The sequence below is a fragment of the Bos indicus genome, chromosome X, assembly GCF_029378745.1.
Source record: "Bos indicus isolate NIAB-ARS_2022 breed Sahiwal x Tharparkar chromosome X, NIAB-ARS_B.indTharparkar_mat_pri_1.0, whole genome shotgun sequence".
Taxonomy (NCBI): domain Eukaryota; kingdom Metazoa; phylum Chordata; class Mammalia; order Artiodactyla; family Bovidae; genus Bos; species Bos indicus.
This window is the reverse complement of record NC_091789.1, coordinates 53,932,174-53,958,517: the sequence shown is the minus strand read 5'-3', so window position 1 is coordinate 53,958,517 and position 26,344 is coordinate 53,932,174. Positions and strand designations below refer to the sequence as shown.

Genomic DNA, 26,344 nt, shown 5'->3' with positions numbered 1-26,344 from the left:
TACACTTTAATAAAACTTTATTACACAAAAATCTCTGAGCAATCAAGCCTCATCACTGGCCCCGGATCGAATTCCTCTCCTCCAGAGGCCAAAAATCATAGCGTGGTTCACAGCTCATAGCAGCAACCTTTCAATAAGGACTTGGAGAAATTAGGGAAATAACATACGCCTAGCAGAAAGCTTTGTACCCAAGAGGCTTTCAATATATTTTCATTCCCTTTTGTACAAGAGATCAAGAATCACTTGGGCTTTACCCGGAAACCCAGAGCTTTATTTTTGAGATGGGTCACTAGGCATCTGGGTTATTTATCTCTCAAAACTAAATAGTGGAAGTAGGAGTGATAGAAAAGGCCCCTCCTTTTAGAGAAAGTAAAAGATCCAGAAAGAAACAGCAGAGGATGTCTTTCCTCCCCTGTGTACTTTTCTCTCCTCCCTGAAGCTGCAGAGATGGGGTGGGGGTGGCTACAAAACTAAAGGAGGGGTTCCTTTGATACTTTAGAGAAAGACAAGCATTGGCACTTCTAAGGTGGGTTCTCATTCTCTCCCTATATACCAAACACAGATCAATGCATCAGACCTCAGAGGAGGTATCGGGCAGTAATGTGGGGAGAGGGAAATTTTCTTTGAGTCAGCAAATGATGCTTAGGGAAGGGCATTTGTCACTTTGGTTCTTATCCTTCAAACCATGTGAAAAGCAACAACAAAGTCAGGACATCAGAGACAAAAGTGTCTAGAGAACTAGGGAATGCAAACACTTGACAAGGAAGAAAGTTTTATTGAAGCACACAGACATTTCAGGGGGGATGGAGAACAAAGGAGCAAGTGACAGTCCAGGATCCCAAGTTATGCTTTCCAGTACAATACTAATCCACACCAAATACTATTTTGTTCACTTCACACATACAACAGAAACCACAGTATCCACCCTCAATCCCACAGCCTCATAGGACAGGCAGCTGGCATCTGACTCTACTGAAAGGAACTTCTTCTCCAGTATAGATTCCCTTTACAGATGACTTTGGGAAGGTACAATTGTGAGAATTAAAAGGTCAGTTTGGGACAGTGGGTTTCAGAAAATAAACCTTAGGTCAATAGACCCTTCTTAGGAAGGTTTCAGCCCACCACACCCAGGTTACATCTAGGTCAACTTTGGGAAACAAGAGAAAAAAATAGGAACTGAAACCACTTCAAGAAAGAGGTCAGAAAAGCTGTGTTCTCTGAACACACTCTCTTGGACACTAACAGCGCCCAGCACAGAGAAAACACTGGACTGGTTTAGACCATAGCTGGCTATTCAGGCTGATATAACAGTTCAGTTCAGTGCTCAGTCATATCCAACTCTTAGCGACTTCATGGACTGCAGCCTACTAGGCTCCTCTGTCCATGGGATTTTCCAGGCAAGAGTACTGGAGTGGGGTGCCATTGCCTTCTCCATAGGAGCTTTCTAACGACTGCTATATCAGTTTAAAATGCAAAGAATCAGCACGGGCTGAGAGATGCTCCATTGCTGGTCCTTTGGGACCACTGAGAAGCCTGTACTGTGCATGCCTGTGACCTAGTCCAAAGGCCATTATCTAATTAAAGTGCTCTTCTAAAGCAACTCTATTATAAGGGTCCTGCAGAGGTCTAGGGAAGGTGTTCAGAACTGGAAGCAACTTAGACATCTTCTCAGCATTTCCAGGAAAACTATTAGACCCAAGCAAGGCAGAAACTGCTCCAAACAAGAGTTAAAAGCCAAGTTTCAGAAATGTGTCAAGGTAGAAATGGAGTGAAAAGCATAAAGCGGTGAAGAAAGAAGGGACCCAGTCACCTCTCTCCAATCTTCTTCTGTCTTTAGTAAACCACCCCTGCTTCCCAGAGCCTTGGCCTCAGACCAGGCACACCCTGAAACACAGACCAGTACAAGTGCCAAAGGCAGCCAGGGCTTCCTGTGGAAGGAGGAACCAGGATAGCAAGACAGGCGATTAAAAAGTTGTTTTAAAAGATAAATTAATTAAATCTCATAAAGATGTAAGAATCATGGATTCTGAAAATATATAGTAGTTAATGCACAAATAAAAATATTTTGAAGAGACCCTTATTCTTAAGCCTGCTTTAAAAAGGGGAAGTCTACATCACTCTAGCATAATGAGATCTGTAGAAATACACATTTATATACACACACATACATCACACACACACACACACACACACACACACACACACACACACACAAATTATAAATCTTCGCCCTTGGTTTCTTCGCTTCCTCTGACTTGCCCTGGACAGGGATGGACCTGCAGAGCAGGACAGGGCTCACAAGCCCAGCTTCTGCTTGGCCATTGAGGAACGGAGTTGCAGAGTCCCTTCGGCCCAAGACCCTGGGTACTGTCGCATCTTCTGCCACAGGCTCACTTCTTCCCCAGTCGAGTCCATCCAGTCCACCACTTCCCCGTTACTGATCCCTGAGGAGAAACACCAGAGGAGGCTGAACAGAGATCCCACTCCTCAGCCCACCAGGGAAGATGGGTTATGCATTAAGGGCAGTATCCCATAAAAGACAGTGTGATATGAAGATGGGCTAATGGGGACAGTGTTCTGGGAACATCTCCCTGTTGACTCTGCACTGCCATATTTCTCTGCTCCTGAGATTCCATCAAGAGACTTAAAGTTGATAAAAGAGGGCTCCAAATGGCACACGGTAGCTCAAGACCTCTTATTCTAAGGCTATTACAGCTAGGGCCATTCTGTTACTGCCAAGTTGACTTATGATGGAAAGGGAGAGGAGGGGAATGCAGGGAAGGGAGGAAGAAAGGAAGAAAGAGGGAGAGAGGAAGGAAGGAGGGAGGAAGGAGACAGAGAGGGTGAGGGAGGAAGGAAGGAAGAGAGCTGAACACTTTTATTTTCTAGCTGTAGACTCCAGGCTTAAAGTTTGGATCATATGGGGCTTCATTTCTATTCTCTTGTACATTCATTCATTCAGGAAACATTTATCAAGTGGCTACTGTGTACTAAGTACTCTTCCAGGCTCTGGAGGTACAGTGTGAATAATACAGAAAAAGTTCTGCCTGCAGGCAGCTTATGTTTGAATAGATAACCTGCAATTAAAATAAATAAATTTATATTAAAATGATAATAAAAAAATAAACTAAAAAAGAAAATACAGAAGTAAACCAACAAGAGTGAGATAAGCATCATAAAGCGAATAAACAGAGTGATTTGTAGTGCCTAGATCAGGGTCTCCCTTAGATGAAGTGGTCTTTGGGCCCCTCTGAGAAGGAGATATTTGAGTCAGGAGCTGAAGGATAGAAAGGAAGCAGCCCTTCCAGACAGAGGGAACACTAATTGCAGAGGTTATAAAGTGGGGAGAAACTTGGTATATTTGGAGAACAGAAAGCTAGTCACCATGTTTAGAGCACAGCGAGCAAGCAGTGTTACAGGACAGATAAGAAATGAACAGAGGGTCCAGATCACACAGGGGCCTCTTGGCATGGTGAGAACTTTGGGTTGTTTTCTAAGTACAGTAGGAGCTCCTGAAGGGTTTGAAGCAGGGGACTGACATGAACCGGCTTACATTTGTAAGAACGTCATTCTACATGCTTTGTGTTAAATACTTTGTATGAATTAACAATATACAAGTAATATTCACAGTCACAGGAATGCAGACTGTAGCGACAGAAAAAAGTGTTCAAGACTAAGCCTTGAGAACCACCAATATTCCAAGTTTGGCTAGAGAATGAGGATGCCCCAGAGAAAAGTGTGGTGTCAACAGAAGCTAAGTTATTTCAAGAAAAAGGGAGTGATTAGCTATGTTAAATAGCATGAAAATTCTAGAATGATGAAAACAAAATTTTGACACAAGCAGTTTCTCAGTGGAGTGGTGGGACAGAAGTGGGATCACAATGGACTGAAGACTAAAGAAGACATGAGGACATGGGGATGACTCTTTTTCAGGGATTAGAGGGGGGACGTGGGCTCAGGAGAAGGTTTGTTTCTGTTTATTAAGACTAGAAATACCAGAGCATATTGACATTCACCTCCAATAGGGAGGTAGAGAGAATAAAACTGATCAGACAGGAGACACAGGAGATTCCAGAAGAAAGGTCACTGAGAAGGTGAGGGTGTTGTGATCTAGAACACTTGGACAGAGCTTGGCCTTTGCTAGGAAGGACCCCTTCTTTTATATAACAGGATGGAAGGTGGAAATCAGAGGTACAGATATAGGGACATTTGGGGATGTTTTTGGTGGGAAGCTGATGGCATTTCTGGGCATTCAGGGTACCGTTTATCTGTACACCTGACAGTGTATGAGCTTGGCCTCCCTCCAGCCCTGCACATAGTAGGCACTCAGTAAATCCTGTCTGAATGTTCACTGAAAGGAAAGAAGACAACTCTTGACATAGAGGAGCTATGCAGGGAGGAGCTATGCAGTGAAGGTGGCTCAGTCGTGTCTGACTCTTTGTGACCCCGTGGACTGTAGCCCACCAGGCTCCTCTGTCCATGGGGATTCTCCAGGCATGAACACTGGAGTGGGTTGCCATGTTCTCCTCCAGGGGATCTTCCAAACCCAGGAACTGAACTTGTGTCTCCTGCATTATGGGCAGATTCTTTACTATCTGAGCCACCAGGGAAGCCCATTCAGGGAGAGGGATGGGTCTATTCAGAGTGAAATATCTAAGAGGCCCTAAAGACAGTGAGGGTGAGGGAAGAAGCTCTCACCTGTGCCGACACTCAGCCTGACCCCACCCAGGAAGTCATTGCTGGCCAGGGGCTCCCGGTCCCACACAGTCAGTTCCAGGCACATGTGTTGGAGATCTTCCAGCCTCACACCATTGTAGACAAATGTATGGTTATAGTGGGGATTCAGAGTCTTCTTCACCACAGGAGTTTTACGCTTACTGGCCTTGTTCCTCAGGGGAAGGAGGTATCTGGCAGACAGTGTGGAGGAGTCAACAACCTACTCAAAGCTGGCAACATCTCTCTAAATTCCCCTTTCCTCTCCCACCGGCCTAGCCCAGGAAAGTGAGTCAAAACTGGGATCCAAGAACACATACTCCCTACTTTGAATCTGAGGAAGCACAGTTCCTACCACCTCCACTAGATCATTCACCTGATTCAATGCCTTTAACCTGGAGAGAAAATTAACACAATGTTATTAGGGAGCTGTTGTCTATACTCCACCAAAAATGTGTTTTGAATATCTGGCTCCACCTCTATTGGGCAAAGTCCTCTTTAGTAAAAAGCAACAGTAATAAGCAATTCTTGTTGTTCAGTTGCCAAGTCATGTCCGACTCTGCGACCCTGTGGACTGCAGCACGCCAGGCTTCCCTGTCCTTCCCCATCTCCTGGAGTTCACTCAAATTCATCTGCACTGAATCGGTGATGCTATCTAACCATCTCATCCTCTATCACCCTCTTCTTCTCCTGCCTTCAATCTTTCCCAGCATCAAGGTCTTTTCCAATGAGCTGGCTGTTCACATCAGGTAGCCAAAATGTTGGCATTGTAATAAGCATAGGCATTGCCAAACATGATTTCATATTTGCTAGAGAACTGAAGTCAATGGGGGTGAACTGTAACTTGGGGAAAGCTGGCATTGCTTAAATACTGTGGGGAACAAAGTCCTGAGTTCCCATCTTGACAGTCAAGGAATGCAGATTTTTATTCAGGATTAAGAACACAAATCTATAACAAAGGAAAAGTTGGATCTAACTGTCCACCACTCTCCTTTTTGGAAATCAGCACTGCAGCCCAGTCCAAACTGAGCTCCAACCAGTGCCAACAGAGTAGTGGAGGTTGGGCCATTACCTAATTTCAAGAACAAAGTTGGCTGCTGGAGGTGGCAGGACACACAGGGATAATATCCACAGAGAAAGGTTTAGCTAGATTCCTCTCTGAGCTCTCATGTCCTGAAACCGGTTAATTTGGTGCTGGTCCATGGACTCACCCCTTTACAAAGCTGTCTGAAGTCCCTCCTAATTTGGCAGCTGTCAGGTTCTTGGCTTCTTTGATCCACACCTGGAGCTCTCCCCCTTCCCCACCTTTACCTGGAAGGGATATCAGCCAAAGCAAATGAGTTCTTATACCTTCACGTTTCTCTCAAGCTTTATCTACATAGCACTTTCTTTCCTGGTTCCTGAAGACAGCTAGCTCCATGATAAGCGGACCACACCTGCCTTGTATTTGCAGTACCCAGCACAGTGCCTGACAGTGAGCAACAGGCACTCAAGTCATAATAAAAATAGCAATAAAGGCTTACTGAAAACTGGCTATGTGCCATATTCTACATTAAGTATTTATTCCTCAAAACAATTATATGAGATATAGACTATCACTGTCCTCATTTTACACGAGAAGATTGAGGCATAGAGAAATAAAGTTGCCTGATATTTGTTGAATGATGGAAAAAAGAAAACTCCTCCACTTCTGTTCTGGATCCCATCCCCATGGCATCAAGACTCATCAGGCATCATCAATTTCAACCCCCAGCTCGCATTTTAATATCTCATTCTCTACTAGTTCCATTCCTTTCAGTCTAAATAGATGCTAATCTCACTTCTGCTTTTAAAAAATTCTTTTGAAAGAATATTTCCCTTCACCCTATCTCCTTTTCAAGCTCTCCTCCATTGTTCTCTTTTCTTTCACCATCAATTTTCCTAGAAAATAGAGTCCACATGCATCGCTTCTACTTCTTTGCCTCATTCACTCAGCCTAGTTTCTAGTGAAATCTGGCTTCTACTTCCACTGAGATCCACTGAAAATGTAATCTAATGCCGAGGAGTTGTGTCTTCTCATTGGGCCTGACAGGCCAGTAGGTATTTCAATACTGTTGACAACCCTTGCTCCCTTCTTCAAGCTCTCTTCCAGCATGGCTCTCTTCTGATAAGCCTCTACCTCACTGGCTTCTCTTCCCCCTCTTCATACTTTAAATTGTTCCTCATGGTTCTCTCCTTGCCTCTCTTCTCTAGTCATCCTGCACACCCTCCTTGGAAATCTCACTGACTTCCCCAAATCCTATAGATTAGACCTTGCTGCAAGTAACTTTTTAAGAAATTTTTCTTTAAATTTCTTGATTTTCTTGCATTGCCAAAGCATCAAGTTCAACTTCTTACCATTACGTCCATGGCCCTTTATAGCCAGGCTCCAACCCCATCAACAATTCCATCTCCACTCCCACATCTATATACCAGAACTCCAGCCCCACTTAACTAAGAAGTTAACTGCCTCACAGTCACACATCACCTCACATTTACCATGCTTTTTTCAACCCTTTGCTCCTGCTATCTCCTCTTCTTAGAAAGTGCTCTTCTCACCCCATTCTCTTCCTTTTCTGCCTGGTAAAGTCTTAAGTCAAATATCATCATTACTTCCTCTTTAAAACTCTCCCAAATACAACCAGACAGAATTCATCACTCCTGTATCTGTGTTCTTTGAGCAGATGACTGTCATTCTTTCTAAAATAAGCTGTGCAAGGGAGGGCAAAAATCATGTCTTATTCACCTACATATCCACAGTCACTAGTACAGTGCTTGGTGTGTTGAGTTACTCTTCCTCAGCCTTCAACTTCCTGTCCCTTATACTTATACACCGCCCTTTCCAACCACCTTCTCTCAGTCCTGAAGTTTCTGTTCTGTTCTGACCTCTTAGTAGGCTTCTAGAGCTGGACCAAGACCAAGTTAGTTTAATGGCATCAAAAAAAGATAAAACAAAAAAATAATTTCAACTTGAAGGCATTCCCTTCTGGTTGAAAAAAAGAAATGGCTTACTTACTACAGAAATCTTCCTTAGAAGACGATCCAGTGTGAATCATAATCTGGTCTCTCCAATAGTGCTAGCCACTAGCCAGCACCAACCTTGCACAGATCAGGTGCAGAAAACTAAGAGTTAAATCCAAGGCCCCAAAGAAAACTTACTCTTTTTCCGGTCACTTCCAACGGGGAGTTTGGAGGCTGGGATATATTTCAATGAAACCACCAACTCGCCTTTGTGTGCTGGCAAGCTAGTTGAGGACTCAGCACTGATCTGAAACACAGGGAAACCCAACAGGTCAGGCTGGGCTATTCAGACTGTTGAGACCTCTCACGGAGGCAATTCTAAAATTATCCTCAAGAAGAGCTTCACAACATAAAATTATCCTCCTCCTTATGAATACCATCCTGGATCCCTAGGCCATGGAAGCCACAGGATTCTAGGCAGTTTCTTCAGAAGGAGCTGCACAAGAACTAACAAAGAGTCTTCTGTGATGCTGACTGTTTTGCTACTATGGGGATACTGTTACTAGATTCCAAATACCCTTGAAGGTCTTCAAGCAAGGCTGCCATACAAAATGACCTGGGACCGACACCATGATGGAGAATCTTGTTACCAACATTGTTAGTGATAGCCCCAAAGTGGAAACAATCTAAATGTCAATCAATATAGGAAAGGTTAAATGAGTGATTTTAATGCCCTTGTATGGCATATGGCATGTGATCCTCAAAAAGGATGCCGTGAATCTCTACACGCTAACAGGGAAAGATTCCAAGATGTACTGTTAAGTCAACAAAGCAAGATGCAGAAAAAGTATCGCACTTATATTAAAACATATTCTTATTTGTATATGTGAATATATATATATATGCTAATAATGATTATTATCATTATCACTCATACAGTACTTACTATATCTGCCAGGTATTGTTATAGTATTTTAAGTATATCATCTTGTTTAATCCTCAAGATACTCCCTATGACATGAGTACAATTACCCCCACTTTACAGATTATGGAACAGAGGAACAGAGATGTTAAGTAACTTGCCCAGGGTCACATAGTAATTGGCAGAGCCAGGATTCAAACTCAGACAGACTGGCTCTCAAATCCATGCTTTTAAGCACTATGTTACACTGCATAGAAAAACCCAGAAAGATACAGACAAACTTAACACTTGTATCTTCTATTTTTTTTAATTTTATTTTATTTTTAAACTTTACAATATTGTATTAGTTTTGCCAAATATCGAAATGAATCCGCCACAGGTATACCCGCGTTCCCCATCCTGAACCCTCCTCCCTCCTCCCTCCCCTACCCTCCCTCTGGGTCATCCCAGTGCACCAGCCCCAAGCATCCAGTACCGTGCATCGAACCTGGACTGGCGACTCATTTCATACATGATATTATACATGTTTCAATGCTATTTTCCCAAATCTCCCCACCCTCTCCCTCTCCCACAGAGTCCATAAGACTGATCTATACATCGGTGTCTCTTTTGCTGTCTCGTACACAGGGTTATTGTTACCATCTTTCTAAATTCCATATATATGCGTTAGTATACTGTATTGGTGTTTTTCTTTCTGGCTTACCTCACTCTGTATAATAGGTTCCAGTTTCATCCATCTCATTAGAACTGATTCAAATGTATTCTTTTTAATGGCTGAGTAATACTCCATTGTGTATATGTACCACTGCTTTCTTATCCATTCATCTGCTGATGGACATCTAGGTTGCTTCCATGTCCTGGCTATTATAAATAGTGCTGCGATGAACATTGGGGTACACGTGTCTCTTTCCCCTCTGGTTTCCTCAGTGTGTATGCCCAGCAGTGGGGTTGCTGGATCATAAGGCAGTTCTATTTCCAGTCTTTTAAGGAATCTCCACACTGTTCTCCATAGTGGCTGTACTAGTTTGCATTCCCACCAACAGTGTAAGAGGGTTCCCTTTTCTCCACACCCTCTCCAGCATTTATTGCTTGTAGACTTTTGGATTGCAGCCATTCTGACTGGCGTGAAATGGTACCTCATAGTGATTTTGATTTGCATTTCTCTGATAATGAGTGATGTTAAGCATCTTTTCATGTGTTTGTTAGCCATCTGTATGTCTTCTTTGGAGAAATGTCTATTTAGTTCTTTGGCCCATTTTTTTATTGGGTCATTTATTTTTCTGGAGTTGAGCTGTAGGAGTTGCTTGTATATTTTTTGAGATTAGTTGTTTGTCAGTTGCTTCATTTGCTATTATTTTCTCCCATTTTGAAGGCTGCCTTTTCACCTTGCTAATAGTTTCCTTTGTTGTGCAGAAGCTTTTAAGTTTAATTAGGTCCCATTTGTTTATTTTTGCTTTTATTTCCAATATTCTGGGAGGTGGGTCATAGAGGATCCTGCTGTGATGTATGTCGGAGAGTGTTTTGCCTATGTTCTCTTCTAGGAGTTTTATAGTTTCTGGTCTTACGTTTAGATCTTTAATCCATTTTGAGTTTATTTTTGTGTATGGTGTTAGAAAGTGGTCTAGTTTCATTCTTTTACAAGTGGTTGACCAGAGTTCCCAGCACCACTTGTTAAAGAGATTGTCTTTAATCCATTATATATTCTTGCCTCCTTTGTCAAAGATAAGGTGTCCATATGTGCGTGGATTTATCTCTGGGCTTTCTATTTTGTTCCATTGATCAATATTTCTGTCTTTGTGCCAGTACCATACTGTCTTGATAACTGTGGCTTTGTAATAGAGCCTGAAGTCAGGTAGGTTGATTCCTCCAGTTCCATTCTTCTTTCTCAAGATCGCTTTGGCTATTTGAGGTTTTTTGTATTTCCATACAAATTGTGAAATTATTTGTTCTAGCTCTGTGAAGAATACCGTTGGTAGCTTGATAGGGATTGCATTGAATCTATAAATTGCTTTGGGTAGTATACTCATTTTCACCATATTGATTCTTCCAATCCATGAACATGGTATATTTCTCCATCTATTAGTGTCCTCTTTGATTTCTTTCACCAGTGTTTTATAGTTTTCTATGTATAGGTCTTTAGTTTCTTTAGGTAGATATATTCCTAAGTATTTTATTCTTTCCGTTGCAATGGTGAATGGAATTGTTTCCTTAATTTCTCTTTCAGTTTTCTCATTGTTAGTGTATAGGAATGCAAGGGATTTCTGTGTGTTGATTTTATATCCTGCAACTTTACTATAATCATTGATTAGTTCTAGTAATTTTCTGGTGGAGTCTTTAGGGTTTTCTATGTAAAGGATCATGTCATCTGCAAACAGTGAGAGTTTTACTTCTTCTTTTCCAATTTGGATTCCTTTTATCACTTGTATCTTCTAAAGAGGGGAGTAGAATGGGGAAAGGAAAAACGGCTTTCACTTTTTACTCTCTATGTATCTATAGTGTTTTTTTAATGAGAAAGGCAAGTATCACTTGTATGATTTTCAAAGATCAGAAGTCTTTTTTTAAAAGAGAGCTTGCAGATATTTGAGGGCTCGGTGAAACTTTGTTACTAAGATTTGAATATGCCACAATTTTAACTTTATGTTAGTTTTGGTTAATGACTCTCTCTACCACTAGAATCTAAACGCCAGGAGACAGGAATAAAGTGTTTTTATCATTGTTCATCCTAGCATGCCTGACACTTAGCAATGTACCTAGCATATATAGGTGCTCTACAAATATTTCCTGGATGAATGCAAGAGGGAATGAGTGGGTGTCAGGTAGTATGAGCAGTAAGTGGCCATGAGGAGCAGGATGGTTTCATTCTGCTGGCTGTCTTGGCATGGCTGTGCTCCTTATGCCTTGGAATCCAGAGCATGAGCTGGTGCAGATCAGAGGTGCTCATTCACTGCCTGTGTTCACAGGGGCTCCTCTAACATAGGGCCTCAGCTCTGAGTATAGCAATACAAGGAAGGCATAATCCCCATCAGTCTGGAAAATTGTACCATGTACCAAGAATGCACAGCAGTGTAATGGATGAAAGAGACATAGAAGGATAGGGAGGTGGATGCCAGGAAGAGAAAACTGAATGGGAGCAAACGGATCACTAGGGCAAGAAAAAAAAGAAAAATCAGAGACAAAAAATGGAGAATGTTTTCAGTTAAAATAAATATGCAATACTGGAGTGGTCTTTTTGTTATTTATAAAATATCTATACTATTTGTTAGTCTCTAGATTGTGAGCTTCAGTGGACTCTAAAAAATTAGGGTTTAACCTTAGCTGGAAATTGGCATAATTGGCATATTTGTTTCAAAAGCACATTTTCATTCTGGCTCAAAATAATTTCAAAGAGCAAACAGTTCCATTTCAGTGCAGGTTTTTCTTTTGATGGAAGGCATTCTTTGCTGGCAGTAGTTCATGACAGTTTACAATGACATTTCCATTATAATTGTATCAACTGTAGGCCCTTGAGAGAATGACTTATACGCCAAATGCTTAAGAAATTCTAAATTTCTAATAATATGCTATAGTTTTATTATAATGGCTTTCCAATTTTTATTAGTACTTAAAGGGAGATTTTTAATAGTGTTACTATATTTTTGGAGGGCAGTAGCTTCAAAATATCGAATGTTCATTTCCTTTGACTCAGCAATTCCACCACCAGAAATTTCTCCTACAGTTACACTCACAAAAGACGGACTAGATATAGTATACCATAGTTTTAACAGAGAAAAATAGAGGCAAAAAATTAAATGCCCATCAGTGAGGAAACTGTAAATATAATACAGGTACACGAAGAATGTGTTATATGTCCTTAGTCACTCAGATGTGTCCCACTCTATACAACCCCATGGACTGTAGCCCACCAGGCTCATCTGTTCCTGGGATTCTCCAGGCAAGAATACTGGAATAGGTAGCCATCCCCTTCTCCGCGGGATCTTCTGGACTCAGGGATTGAAACCAGGTATCCTGCACGGCAGGTACATTCTTTATCATCTGAGTCACCAGGGAAGCCCACACGAAGAATACTATCCAGCAATTAAAATGAGATAAACCTGTAGTGATGGCATAGAAAAATGTCCATGATAAATGACAAAGTGTTAAATGAAAAAAATCAAGATATATATACACACAATGAGAAGAGCTCATTTGTGTAAAAAGGAAAATTTTAAATCCATATTTATATATCTGTGCTGCTTAATACAAAATTTCTATAAAGATATTCAAGTAGTTGATAATAGTTCTAACCTACTTTTCTTTTTATATACTTCTATATTGTTTTATGCAATATCAAAAACAACAGAATGATCTCTGTTTGTTTCCAAGGCAAACCATTCAATATCACAGGAATCCAAGTCTATGCCCCAACCAGTAACACTGAAGAAGCTGGAGTTGAACAGTTCTGTGAAGACCTACAAGACCTTCTAGAACTAACACCCAAAAGAGATGCCCCTTTACATTATAGGGGACTGGAATGCAAAAGCAGGAAGTCAAGAAACACCTGGAGTAACAGGCAAATTTGGCCTTGGAATACAGAATGAAGCAGGGCAAAGGCTAATAGAGTTTGGCCAAGAGAACGCACTGGTCATAGCAAACACCCTCTTTCAACAACACAAAAGAAGACTCTATACATGGACACCACCAGATGGTCAACACAGAAATCAGACTGATTATATTCTTTGTAGCCAAAGATGCAGAAGCTCTATACAGTCAGCAAAAACATGACAGGGAGCTGACTGTGGCTCAGATCATGAACTCCTTATTGTCAAATTCAGACTGAAATTGAAGAAAGTGGAGAAAACCACTAGACCATTCAGGTATGACCTAAATCAAATCCCTTATGACTATACAGTAGCAGTGAGAAAAACATTTAAGGGATTAGATCTGATAGACAGAGTGCCTGATGAACTATGGATGGAGGTTCATGACACTGTAGAGGAGACAGGAATCAAGACCATCCCCAAGAAAAAGAAATGCAAAACAGCAAAACAGCTGTCTGAGGAGGCCATACAAATAGCTGTGAAAAGAAGAGAAGCGAAAAGCAAAGGAGAAAAGGAAAGATATACCCATTTGAATGCAGAGTTCCAAATAGCAAGGAGAGATAAGAAAGACTTCCTCAGCTATCAATGCAAAGAAATAGAGGAAAACAATAGAATAGGAAAGACTAGAGATCTCTTCAAGAAAATTAGAGATACCAAGAGAACATTTCATGCAAAGATGGGCTCAATAAAGGACAGAAATGGTATGGACCTAACTGAAGCAGAAGATATTAAGAAGAGGTGGCAAGAATACACAGAAGAACTGTACAAAAAAGATCTTCACGACCCAGATAATCACGATGGTGTGATCACTCACCTAGAGCTAGACATCCTGGAATGTGAAGTCAAGTGGGCCTTACGAAGCATCACTATGAAGAAAGCTAGTGGAGGTGATGGAATTCCAGTTGAGCTCTTTTAAATCCTGAAAGATGATGCTGTGAAAGTGCTGCACTCAATATGCCAGCAAATTTGGAAAACTCAGCAGTGGCCACAGGACTGGAAAAGGTCAGTTTTCATTCCTATCCCAAAGAAAGGCAATGCCAAAGAATGCTCAGACTACCCCACAGTTGCACTCATCACACACGCTAGTAAAGTGATGCTTAAAATTCTCCAAGCCAGGCTTCAGCAATAACTGAACTGTGAACTTCCAGATGTTCCAGCTGGTTTTAGAAAAGGCAGAAGAACCAGAGATCAAACTGCCAACATCCGTCAGATCATCAAAAAAGCAAGAGAGTTCCAGAAAAACATCTATTTCTGCTTTATTGACTATGCCAAAGCCTTTGACTGTATGGATCACAATAAACTCTGGAAAATTCTGAAAGAGATGGGAATACCAGACCACCTGACCTGCCTCTTGAGAAATCTGTATGCAGGTCACGAAGCAACAGTTAGAACTGGACATGGAACAGACTGGTTCCAAATAGGAAAAGGAGTACATCAAGGCTGCATATTGTCACCCTACTTAGTTTAACTTATATGCAGAGAACATCATAAGAAATGCTGGGCTGGAAGAAGCAAAACCTGGAATCAAGATTGCCGGGAGAAATATCAATAACCTCAGATATGCAGATGATACCACCCTTATGGCAGAAAGTGAAGAACTAAAGAGCCTCTTGATGAAAGTGAAAGACGAGAGTGAAAAAAGTTGGCCTAAAAGCTCAACATTCAGAAAACGAAGATCATGGCATCCGGTCCCATCACTTCATGGGAAATAGATGGGGAAACAGTGGAAACAGTGGCTGACTTTATTTTTCTGGGCTCCAAAATCACTGCAGATGGTGATTGCAGCCATGAAATTAAATGACGGTTACTCCTTGGAAGGAAAGTTATGACCATCCTAGATAGCATATTCAAAAGCAGAGACATTACTTTGCCAACAAAGGTCCGTCTAGTCAAGGCTATGGTTTTTCCAGTGGTCATGTATGGATGTGAGAGTTGGACTATAAAAAAAGCTGAGCACCAAAGAATTGATGCTTTTGAACTGTGGTGTTGGAGAAGACTTTTGAGAGTCCCTTGGACTGCAAGGAGATCCAAACAGTCCGTCCTAAAGGAGATCAGTCCTGGGTGTTCATTGAAAGGACTGATGTTGAAGTTGAAACTCCAATACTTAGGACACCTGATGCGAAGAGCTGACTCATTGGAAAAGACCCTGATGCTGGGAAAGATTGAGGGCAGGAGGAGAAGGGGACGACAGAGGATGAGATGGTTGGATGGCATCACTGACTCAATGGACATGGGTTTGGGTGAACTCCGGGAGTTGGTGATGGACAGGGAGGCCTGGCGTGCTGCGGTTCATGGGGTCACAAAGAGTCGGACACGGCTGAGCAACTGAACTGAACTGATATTGTTTTAATTTTGAACCATGTACACATAAATCCTTTTATTCTTAATGTTCTTGATAAGCAATATATGTAGACATGGTAAAAATTTCAAATGTTATAAAAAGGCATATAGAGAAAACTAAATCACCCTCCTACTTCAGTTTCTCTTTTTAGAAGCAGTCACTACTACTACTTCTATGTCTATCTTTCCCAAGTTATTCTATCTACCATGAACTATTTTTAGCATTGAAAATGCTAATGCTTGGGGCTGGTGCACTGGGACGACCCAGAGGGATGGTACGGGGAGGGAGGAGGGAGGACGGTTCAGGATGGGGAACACGTGTATACCTGTGGCAGATTCATGTTGATATATGGCAAAACGAATACAATATTGTAAAGTTAAAAAACAAAATAAAATTTAAAAAAGAAATTAAAAAAAATAAAAAAGTTTTACAGAAGAATCTTGCCACTGAAAAGTTCTGATAATCAAGAAGTCCTAACTCTGTTTTAGCAATTTCATCTTAACCTGAATGACAGTAACCTACTGAACATCTTTTATGTGCCAGGCACTGATTGGTACTCTGTATACGATCCAGCAGAAGAGAATATTATCATCATTTCCACTTTATAGATGAAGAAACTAAGGCCCACAGAATTTAGGTGACTTACCTAAGTTAGTTTTTAAGTTAGGTAATTTACTTAGCTGTCAAATCACAGTGTCTGGACTCAAATCCAGGTCCACACTCAGATCCCAGGTAATATTACACACTGTGCTACACTCTCCCCTGGGATTCCATCTCCAAAGTAATACTTCCCCTGGCTTGTATGACAAAGAGCACGGGAAGTGGAGCTCCATGAATTGGTTTACTTCCCATTTCTGTAGTGAAAAGGGCAGTTTTGAAAACCAGCACAGATTAGGATACATCCAAAAGGTTAGCTTGGAGAAAAGGCACAAGTCAGAATGTTAGGATACACCCAGACTCTAGAAGATGAGGAAGCAAAGCTTGACACACATATATATGAAAGACTTCAAAGGGGAACCACGGCTTCATCGTTCACCTGGCTTGTAACAGAAGAGATTACTGACACTTGCCATCCAAGAGCATCTGAAATTACTGTTAAACTAGGAAACCCCAGCAGGGGGCGTGAGAACTCCACAAACTACAATCAAAACTGTTCTACAGAAGTCACTGCAGATAATTCTACCTCAGATGCAAACTCTATAAGGAGCTGTTAAAGCAGACTACCTTTCCATGTAAAGGGAGACAATGATCCAGTTTCTTATCAAGCTTCCAGGAATCCATCTGGACCTCTGCCTCTCCAAGAAAAGTGTTTCTGCCAAAACGACCATGATGCCACACCGAGAATTGCAAAGTCCTCTGGGCCAAGAGAGATTCTGGGATTTCATACTGTGAAAGGAAAGGAGACACCCAAGATGATTAGTTCACAGTAATTTCTCAGAAAAATATTATTCCAAAATCTGAACAAGCATACTCAAAGTCCATAGTCCTGATCAAATCACTGTAGTCCCTAAGCACTTTGAGCTTCATCCCTCAAAGCCTTTACTTATCCCACTTCACAAAAACCTACCATACTCCAGGGGAGGACCTGGGATATAAATTTTTCCTTCAGTGGGTGAGGGAACACTAGAATATGCAAAAGAACTGCCAGGGAGACTCCTGATTACAAATGACCCCTTAAAATGAGATTTGCGACCACGAGGCCCTCCAACTTCACCAGAATCCAAGAAAATCAAACCAGCTTTGTTTGCTGAGAAGTCAGGATGTGAACAGATGCCCACAGTGTATCCTCAAACACAGACATGGCCGCTGAAAACCATGTTGACCAGCCATATAGTAGAGGAATTGCTACAGCTCAGCACACAAGACAGAACAAGTTCTATCCTCTCAGACTCTAGATACTTACTCTGAGGATCTCATCATATAACGGATTAATAGTGTCCTGCTTGATGCTGGTTTTTCTTTTTCCTTGGCGGGATTTGTCTGGCAGAAGATAAGCCTTCACATATCTAGAAGCCAAGGAGAATACTGAGTCATTGGCTGTCTTTTTGGAAACCTGCTTCTCACTTCCCTGTCTTCCATATACATATGCCATTATGAAGTGAAAATATCACATCAAGCCCTCTGCTACACACCATTCTTGGATTTTCCTAATCCTGGCCCCTTTCCCACATCTCCCCTAACCACTCTCAATCACACCTCCCTGTCTGCCCAGGAAGTGAGAGCTTTGGTTCAAGGGTGCCCAGAGAGATGTTGGGGTCTGATCATCTCCAAGCACTGGGCAGGGTCCAGAAGCACTCACGGATTTGAGCGCTTCTTGGCTTCATCAGCATAGGCCAACTGTTGGCACTCCTTCACGTGAATGACCAGAGCCTGTGTTTGCTGCTCGTACTTCAGAGAAAAGGCAATCTTTCCAGTCACAAAGATGTTCCCGAAATCACCGGCTTCACTATAGATGCTCATCATGCTGCCAATCGTACTCTGAAGATAAAGCACCCACATAACAGGTGGTAACTAGACTTATCATGGTGAGCATTTTTAAATTTACAGAAATCTATGTTGTATGACAGGAACTAACATAGTGTTATAGGTCAATTATACTTCAAACATAAACAAAACTCATAGAAAAAGATAGCAGATTTGTTGTTATAAGAAGCAAGGGGTCAGGGGAGGGGGAATTATATGAAAGTGGTCAAAAGGTGCAAACTCCCAGTTTTAAGATAAATAAGTGCTAGGGATATAATACACAACATGATACACACACACACACACAGAGTATAATTAACACTGCTCTGTGTTATATATATTAAAGTGGTTAAGAGACAAATACTAAGAGTTCTCATCACAAGGAAAAAACTCTATTTCTTTAATTTTGTATCTATATAAGATGATGGATGTTCCCAAACTTATTGTGGTAACCATTTCAAAATGTATATTAGTCAAATCAATATGCAATACACCTTACACAGTGCTGTATGTCAGTTATATCTCAATAAAACTGGAAGAAATAAACAAACAAGATAAAACACCCATAAACATCTGGTGAAGGCACACTCTCCCTGCCACATTGTTCACATTTTCACTCATGAGAAAGTCAGTCACTAAACAAAACAAAAGCCCCTGCAACTAACCAGTACGGCCAATGGTCTTGTACCCAGAATATAAGAGAGAGCTAACAGCACACTCACAACTGCTTACAACTGCTGAGGTTTACCAATCAGCTCACCTAGGTTCTGAGCTGCTCTTCTTATTCTCTTTTTATATATTTTTATTGTTAATTTTCAACTGCCCCAGAAGGTGAGCAAGGAGTAGAGGCAGCGTACAGCTGAGTCTGATTTTGGTGTATACTATGTATGTTATGATGTTGATTAGAAGGGATCAGTTATCAATTAAAACAAGGAGCGTTAATTATCTGTGGGTCTCTTTTATCCACCTTATCCCTCTCAAGGTCTACAGAGAAAAGTGACTGTGTCAGATTTGGAGGGAAAACCCCACCTGAGGTGAAAAGCTACGTTCCTCTCAGCTAATAATCAACTCTGCAAGCCTACCGTTCTCTTCCTGTGTGTGAGTATGATCATCTATTCATCCTGCTTTCTGACTGTTTCCCCTAAACATCAATCTTCATACTTAATGACAGAACTAGGCCCCGATTCTTAAATGTCCCTTTAACTTTATGATTCTGATTGGTATAGTTTTCCCTTAACCATATCCTGATGCTAGGTAACCCTGCCAAGACCCTTCTCATGGCATTCACCACCCTTGAATGTGAGACTTGGGGTGTGCTCTGATGAGAACACCTGAACTTTCTCACTTTGTGGCCTGGGTACCTTTTTAGGGTAGAAGTTATGGGTTACTGTTCACAAAGCTGTGATGAACATCTCTAGCCCTAACTACCTGAAATAAGAATTTCCAGGGCAGAGACTGAGAAAGTCACCTAACTGCACTAAGCAATTATGGTCTAACTTGAGAAAAGGAACAAACAAATGCATCTCACTTACCTAGAAAGAATAACCAGAACTTCCCCACATCCTGACTCTGCTCTAGGGAAGCAGTTCCATCTTACCTGGTACCCCAACACGTCCACAGCCACAGAACTAATGGAACTTACCATGGAGGAACCACTTCTCATGCTGCTTCTGGCTAGCTTCTGACGATGCAACTTCACCAGGTGGTCAATGTCTTCTTCTTCTTCTTCCTCTTCCTAGAATGATAAATATACATTCAGAGTTAATAGAAATAAGAAAAAGTTCAAAAATGAATATCTTTCCTTTAGTAGGGGCCATAATTGTTGCTAAGCTCTGAGGTGTCATGTGCACACATACATGCTTATCTCTATCTTTGGGTTTCCCTATTTCAGGCTCCCAAACTACATCCCAACCATCCTTCTCAAATCACAAAATAGTAAGAATATCTCTTTTTAATTTGACTGCCCCAACCCAGCCATCTCTTTACATTTTATTAAGTGTGGCATAAATCCCTTGGAGGAGATTGCCATTACCCCCACCATTGAGCCACCGAATAGATGACCCACAAACTGGAGAACAATTATATCAAAGAGTGTCCAGGAGTCTCCAGTGGATGCGTGGGTCAACAGTGGCCTGCTGCGGGGTCAGGGCACTAAATACAACAGACCTGGGAGCTGCAGAGCACGCTGGCATAAGTCCTTTTGAAGGAGGTCACCATTACTGCCATTACCCCTATCACAGTTCAGGCCAAACTACAGGGAGGGAATACAGCCCCACTCATCAGCAGAAAACTGGGTTAAAGATTTACTGAGCATGCTCCGCCCCCATCAGAGCAAGACCCAGATTCCCCCACAGCTACTCCCTCCAATTAGGAAGTTACCACAAGCCTCTTATCCTCATCCATCAGAGGGCAGACAGAATGAAAACCACAATCACAGAAAACTAACCAAACTGATCACGTGGATCACAGCTGTGTGTAACTCAATGAAACTATGAGCCATGCAGTGTAGGGCCACCCAAGATGAACAGGTCAGGGTGGAGAGTTCTGACAAAATGTTGTCCACTGGAGAAGGGAATGGCAAACCACTTGAGTATTCATGAACAGTATGAAAAGGCAAAAAGATATGACACTGAAAGATTAACTCCTCAGGTTAGTAGGTGCCCAATATACTACTAGAGAAGAGTAGAGAAATAGCTCCAGAAAGAATGAAGAGGCTGAGCCAAAGAGAAAACAACGCCCAGTTGTGGATGTGACTGGTGATGGAAGTAAAGTTCGATGTTGTAAAGAACAATATTGCATAGGAACCTGGAATGTTAGATCCATGCATCAAGGTAAATTGGAAGTAGTCTAATAGGAGATAGGAGTGAACATCGACATTTTAGGAATCAGGGAACTAAAGGGACTGGAATGGGTGAATTTAATTCAGTTGACCATTATATCTACTACTGTGGGCAAGGATCCCTTAGAAGAAATGGAGTAGCCCTCACAGTCAACAAAAGAGTCTGAAATGCAGTACTTGGGAGCAATCTCAAGACAACAAAATGATCCATGTTACAAAGGCAAACCATTCAATATCACAGTAATCCAAGTCTATGCCCCAACCACTAATGCCAAAGAAGCTGAAGTTGAATGGTTCTATGAAGACCTACAAGACCTTCCAGTACTAAGACCAAAAGAAGATGTCCTTTTCTTCATAGTGGACTGAAATGCCAAAGTAGGAAGTCAAGAGATACCTAGAGTAACAGGCAACTTTGGCCTTGGAGTACAGAATGAAGCAGGGCAAGGCTAACAGAGTTTTTCCAAGAGAATGCAGTGGTCATAGTCAACACCTTCTTCCAACAACACAAGAGATGATGCTACACATGGACATCACCGGATGGTCGATACTAAAATCAGATTCATTATATTCTTTGCAGCCAAAGATGAAGAAGCTCTATAGAGTCAGCAAAATCAAGACTGGGAACTGACTGTGGCTCAGATTATGAACTCTTTATTGCAAAATTCAAACTTAAATTTAAGAAAGTAGGGAAAACCACTGGACCATTCAGGTTTGACCTAATACAAATCCCTTATGATTATACAGTGGAAGTGACAAATAGATTCAAGGAATTAGACCTGATAGACACACTGCCTGAAAAACTATGGACAGAGGTTCATGACACTGTACAGGAGACTGCGATCAAAACCATCCCCAAGAAAAAGAAATGCAAAAAGGCAAAATGGATGTCCCAGGAGACCTTACAAATAGCTGAGAAAAGACAAGAAGTGAAACGTAAAGGAGTTAAGGAAAGATACCCAACTGAATGTAGAGTTCCAAAGAATAACAAGGAGAGATAAGAAAGTCTTCCTCCATGATCAATGCAAAGAAATAGAGGAAAACAAAAGAATGAGCAAGACTAGAGATCTCTTCAAGAAAATCAGAGATATCAAGGGAACATTTCATGCAAAGATGGGCAAAATTAAGGACAGAAATGGTATGGATCTAGCAAAATAAGAAGATATTAAGAAGAGGTGGCAAGAATACACAGAACTATACAAAAAAGACCTAATGATCCACATAACCACGATGGTGTGATCACCCACTTAGAGCCAGACATCCTGAAATGTGAAGTCAAGTGACCTTTAGGAAGCATCACTACGAACAAAGCTAGTGGAGGTGATGGAATTCCAGGTGAGGTATTTCAAATCCTAAAAGATGATGCTGTGAAAGTGCTGCACTCAATATGCCAGCAAATTTGGAAAACTCAGCAGTGGCCACAGGACTGGAAAAGGTCAGTTTTCATTCCAATGCCAAAGAAAGGCAATGCCAAAGAATGTTCCAACTACTGCACACTTGCACACATGTCACACACTAGCAAAGTAATGCTCAAAATTCTCCAAGCCAGGCTTCAACAGTACGTGAACCAAGAACTTCCAGATGTTCAAGCTGGATTTAGAAAAGGCAGAGGAACCAGAGATCAAATTGCCAACATCTGCTGGATCACTTAAAAAGTAATGGAATTACAGAAAAACATCTACATCTGCTTCATTTACTACGCTAAAGCCTTTGACTGTGTGGATCACAACAAACTATGGAACATTCTGAAAGAGATGGGAATACCAGACCACCTGACTTGCCTCCTGAGAAACCTGTATGCATGTCAAGAAGCAACAGAACAAGACATGGAACAACAGACTGGTTCCAAATTGGGAAAGGAGTACATCAAGGCTGTATATTGTCACCCTGCTTATTTAACTTACATGCAGAAAGTTATTGTCACCCTGCTTATTTAACATCATGCAAAATGCCAGACTGGATGAAGCACCAGCTGGAATCAAGATTCCTAGGGAAAGTATCAATAACCTCAGATATGCAGATGATACCACCCTTATGGCAGAAAGTGAAGAAGAACTAAAGAGCCTCTTGATGAAAGTGAAATAGAGTGAAACAGCTAGCTTAAAATTCAACATTCAAAAAACTAAGATTGTGGCAACTGGTCCCATCACTTCATGGCAAATAGATGGGGAAACAATGGAAACAGTGACAGATTTATTTTCTTGGGATCCAAAATCACTGCAGATAGTGACTACAGCCATGAAATTAAAAGACACTTGCTCCTTGGAAGAAAAGCTATGACCAACCTAGACAGCATAATAAAAAGCAGAGACATAACTTTGCTGACAAAGGTCCGTCTAGTCAAAGCTATAATTTTTCCAGTAGTCATGTGTGGATGTGAGAGTTGGACCATAAAGAAAGCTGAGCTCCAAAGAATTTATGCTTTTGAACTGGGGTGTTAGAGAAGACGCTTGAGAGTCTCTTTGACTGTAAGGAGTTCAAACCAGTCCCTCCTAAAGGAAATCAGTCCTGAATATTCATTGGGAGGACTGATGCTGAAGCTGAAACTCCAATACGTTGGTCACCTGGTGAAGAACTGACTTATTTGAGAAGACCCTGATGCTTGGGAAAGATCGAAGGCAAGAGGAGAAACTGACTCAATGGACATGAGTTTGAGCAAGCTCCAGGAGTTGGTGATGGACATGGAAGCCTGGCATGCAAAGAGTTGTACATGACTGAACGACTGAACTGACTGACTGAAGTATTTACTTGAGCCTCCAACCATATATCAAGCAATGTTTAGAAAACAAAAGAGATAGTGAAATATAATCTCTTTCTTTAAGCAATTTAGCAACCAGATTTACTTTAGAATTGAGAGAGAAATCAAAATTCATGTTACCTTTTCCTAAGGAACTAAACAGGTAAATTGAGAGTATCAGGTAGTAAAGTCAACTTTGCTTGTGTGCATGCTAAGTTGCTTTAGTCGTGTCTGACTCTTTGTAACCCTATGGTCAGTAGCCCACCAGGCTCCTCCCAGAATCCTCCATGGGATTCTCCAGGCAAGAGTACTGCAGTGGGTTGCCATGCCCTCCTCCAGGGGATCTTCCCGACCTAGGGATTGAACCCATATCTCTTACATCTCCTGCATTAGCAGGCAGGTTCTTTACCACTAGTGCCACCTGGGAGGCCCAAAGTCAACTTTATATATATAATTTTTCATATGGTTACCAAGTGAAATACAAGGGTATTTACCATATCCACACTGAGGCCTGGGACAGATTTGCTCCTGTCTCCCAGGGCGCCACTTTCATGCCCCACATCTTCCGGACGAAGATCGATCACAGACTTAGTATATTCTGAGTGGAAAATCAAAAACCAAAGCAAAAGAAACATACTCTTCTCCATACTAATAACCCACCAAGTATTCTGAACATCAATCTCAAAAGGCCATGAAGGGAAACCAGCTACCTGAAGGCCTGAGGATTTTTCTGGTGTTCTTCTTGAATATCATTTCACCTTCGTCCACAGATACCACATTTTGACCCCTAAGCTGAGCTTCCTAGGAACAGATAAGGGCAAAATAATGGAAAAAGACAGTTGGGTAGGTAGAAGAGTTGATTAGGGAAGAAGACTCAGATATTCACCAAATTATGACAAACTTAAAGATTAATTTAATCTTAGGGCTTTAACTTAATCTTAAGAAGTTGCACAAAATCTATTTTTTTTTTGTTTGTGGTTTACACTAACTTCTTAAACTTTTATTTTGTATTGGGATATAGCTGATAAACAATGTTGTGATAGTTTCAGGTGAACAATAAAGGGACTCGGCCATAAATATACATGTCTCCATTCTACCCCCAAATTCCCGTCCCATCCACGCTGCCACATAACATTGAGGAGAGTTACACATGTTATACAGTAGGCCCTTGTTGGTTATCCATTTTAAATACAGCAGTGTATATATGTCCATCCCAAATTCCCCAATTATCCCTTCTCCTCATCTTTCCTCCTGGCAACCATAAGTTCATTCTCTAAAACCTATTTTCTCACGTTTCAACCAAAACCTTAGAAAATGCTACCACAGATATTTGAACTAAAATTTGTTTGCTTCAATTCTTAATTTAAATTCTTCCTGAGAAAGGAAGGAGAGAGACACAAAGACAGAAAGACAGAGATCAACCAACCAGTAACTAAAGCTTACCTTTTCTACTTGAGGTTTGGGAGCAGACATCTTCTTCCATTCTGGAAAAAGGCCAGATTTATCCAGTGAGTCTCTCCTGGGGGCAGATACAGAAACTGTAATAAAATCACCTCCTCCTCCTTTCCCCATCTATCCAGGGACCCAAGCTCTGTGGAAGGAAAGCCACTGGCTTAAGGTCAGTAACCAAATGCAGAAGGTAAACTTCACATCTGATTCACCTTGAAGGAATGCAGACAATCAGATAAGTAGCTTTGTACAAATACAAACACTCACACCCCCATGCCTAAGGGATAGCAGCATCCATTGCTGCTGGTCCAGGGGTCCAAGAACACTCTCCAAGATGCAGCAGCCTGTGGAAGTTAGTGTGTTCCAGAAGGCTGTGCTCAAAGAAGTGCTAGTGGGAGACTTGCAGCAACAGAGAAATTACTTCATTCGCCTTACCAAGTACAGAAGTCAGGAACACTGAAGGCAGGGGAACCCCACACCCTGGCTCTAGAGAACAAAACGGGAGCTCGGTTGAGCAGAACGGCCGGGACTGGGGACATCTCACCTGGACATGGTATCCGAGTCAGCTGTATAGCTATCCAGGCTCTCACTCTCGGCTTCCAGTACACTCCTTCCACTTTTCAGCTTGGGCACTTCAAACGACATGCTACAATAAAAACCAAGAGCCAACACATAAAGAAAGTGGGCTCTCCTGCTGGGTGTTGGGCTTCCTTCCAACTCCTTCACAGTGGTAGCCTAAGTGATCTTTCTAAGAGCTAAGTACACTTTTAAAACTGCTCAGAGGTTCTCTACTGCCCTTGGGATTGAGTTCAAACTCCTTAGCATGGCAAGAAAATCCTTATGAGTTGACCCCCTGCTCATCTCTACAGACTCATTTTTCACCTCTCCTTATACTTCACATTATGGAATGATGAAGCTCTCTTGGTTCCCTGAATATGACAAAGCTGCTTTTCTTCCCTCTTATCTCTGCCTGGGATGGTCACAGTGGCCATTTTTCTTGTTTACTTGAAACTCCTGGCTAAATCTACTCATTCTTCCAGTCTCTCCTTACATGTCAATTCCTCCACATCTCTGACCATGCCCCAACCCCAAGTATGGATTAGTAGCCTTTCTATGTGCTCCTAAAGCAACCTGATGTCTTTTATACAAATTATTTAATTTGTTTGATAATTTGCTTGATAAACAAACGACTTGTTTAGTGTCTTTCTCCTCCATTAGACTAAGTTGCAGGATATCAGTGATCACATATTTTGTTCACTGCTAAGTTCCCAATGCCTAGCAGAGAAACCAGCATAGACTGGGCACTCAATTATTTGTTGACTGAATT

The 26,344-nt window shown here is 41.5% G+C and overlaps 1 protein-coding gene across 7 annotated transcripts in view; it reads right to left on the bottom strand.

Moving 5' to 3' along the window:
- Window positions 1-746: 746 nt before the first annotated feature.
- The window catches only part of SYTL4 (synaptotagmin like 4), a 97,482-nt gene continuing 71,884 nt past the window's right edge, over window positions 747-26,344 (bottom strand). For all 7 annotated transcript variants that reach the window (XM_070783737.1, XM_070783736.1, XM_070783738.1 and 4 more), the window contains 12 exons: window positions 25,562-25,663; window positions 25,012-25,087; window positions 24,279-24,369; window positions 24,063-24,166; window positions 19,638-19,730; window positions 17,832-18,010; window positions 17,436-17,538; window positions 16,757-16,918; window positions 7,891-7,999; window positions 5,925-6,024; window positions 4,699-4,907; window positions 747-2,444 (listed from right to left, as the gene is read on the bottom strand). In XM_070783737.1, coding sequence (XP_070639838.1) covers window positions 2,296-2,444; window positions 4,699-4,907; window positions 5,925-6,024; window positions 7,891-7,999; window positions 16,757-16,918; window positions 17,436-17,538; window positions 17,832-18,010; window positions 19,638-19,730; window positions 24,063-24,166; window positions 24,279-24,369; window positions 25,012-25,087; window positions 25,562-25,663 — 1,477 coding nt within the window. In that variant the 3' untranslated portion in view covers window positions 747-2,295. The remainder of the gene's footprint in view (window positions 2,445-4,698; window positions 4,908-5,924; window positions 6,025-7,890; window positions 8,000-16,756; window positions 16,919-17,435; window positions 17,539-17,831; window positions 18,011-19,637; window positions 19,731-24,062; window positions 24,167-24,278; window positions 24,370-25,011; window positions 25,088-25,561; window positions 25,664-26,344) is intronic.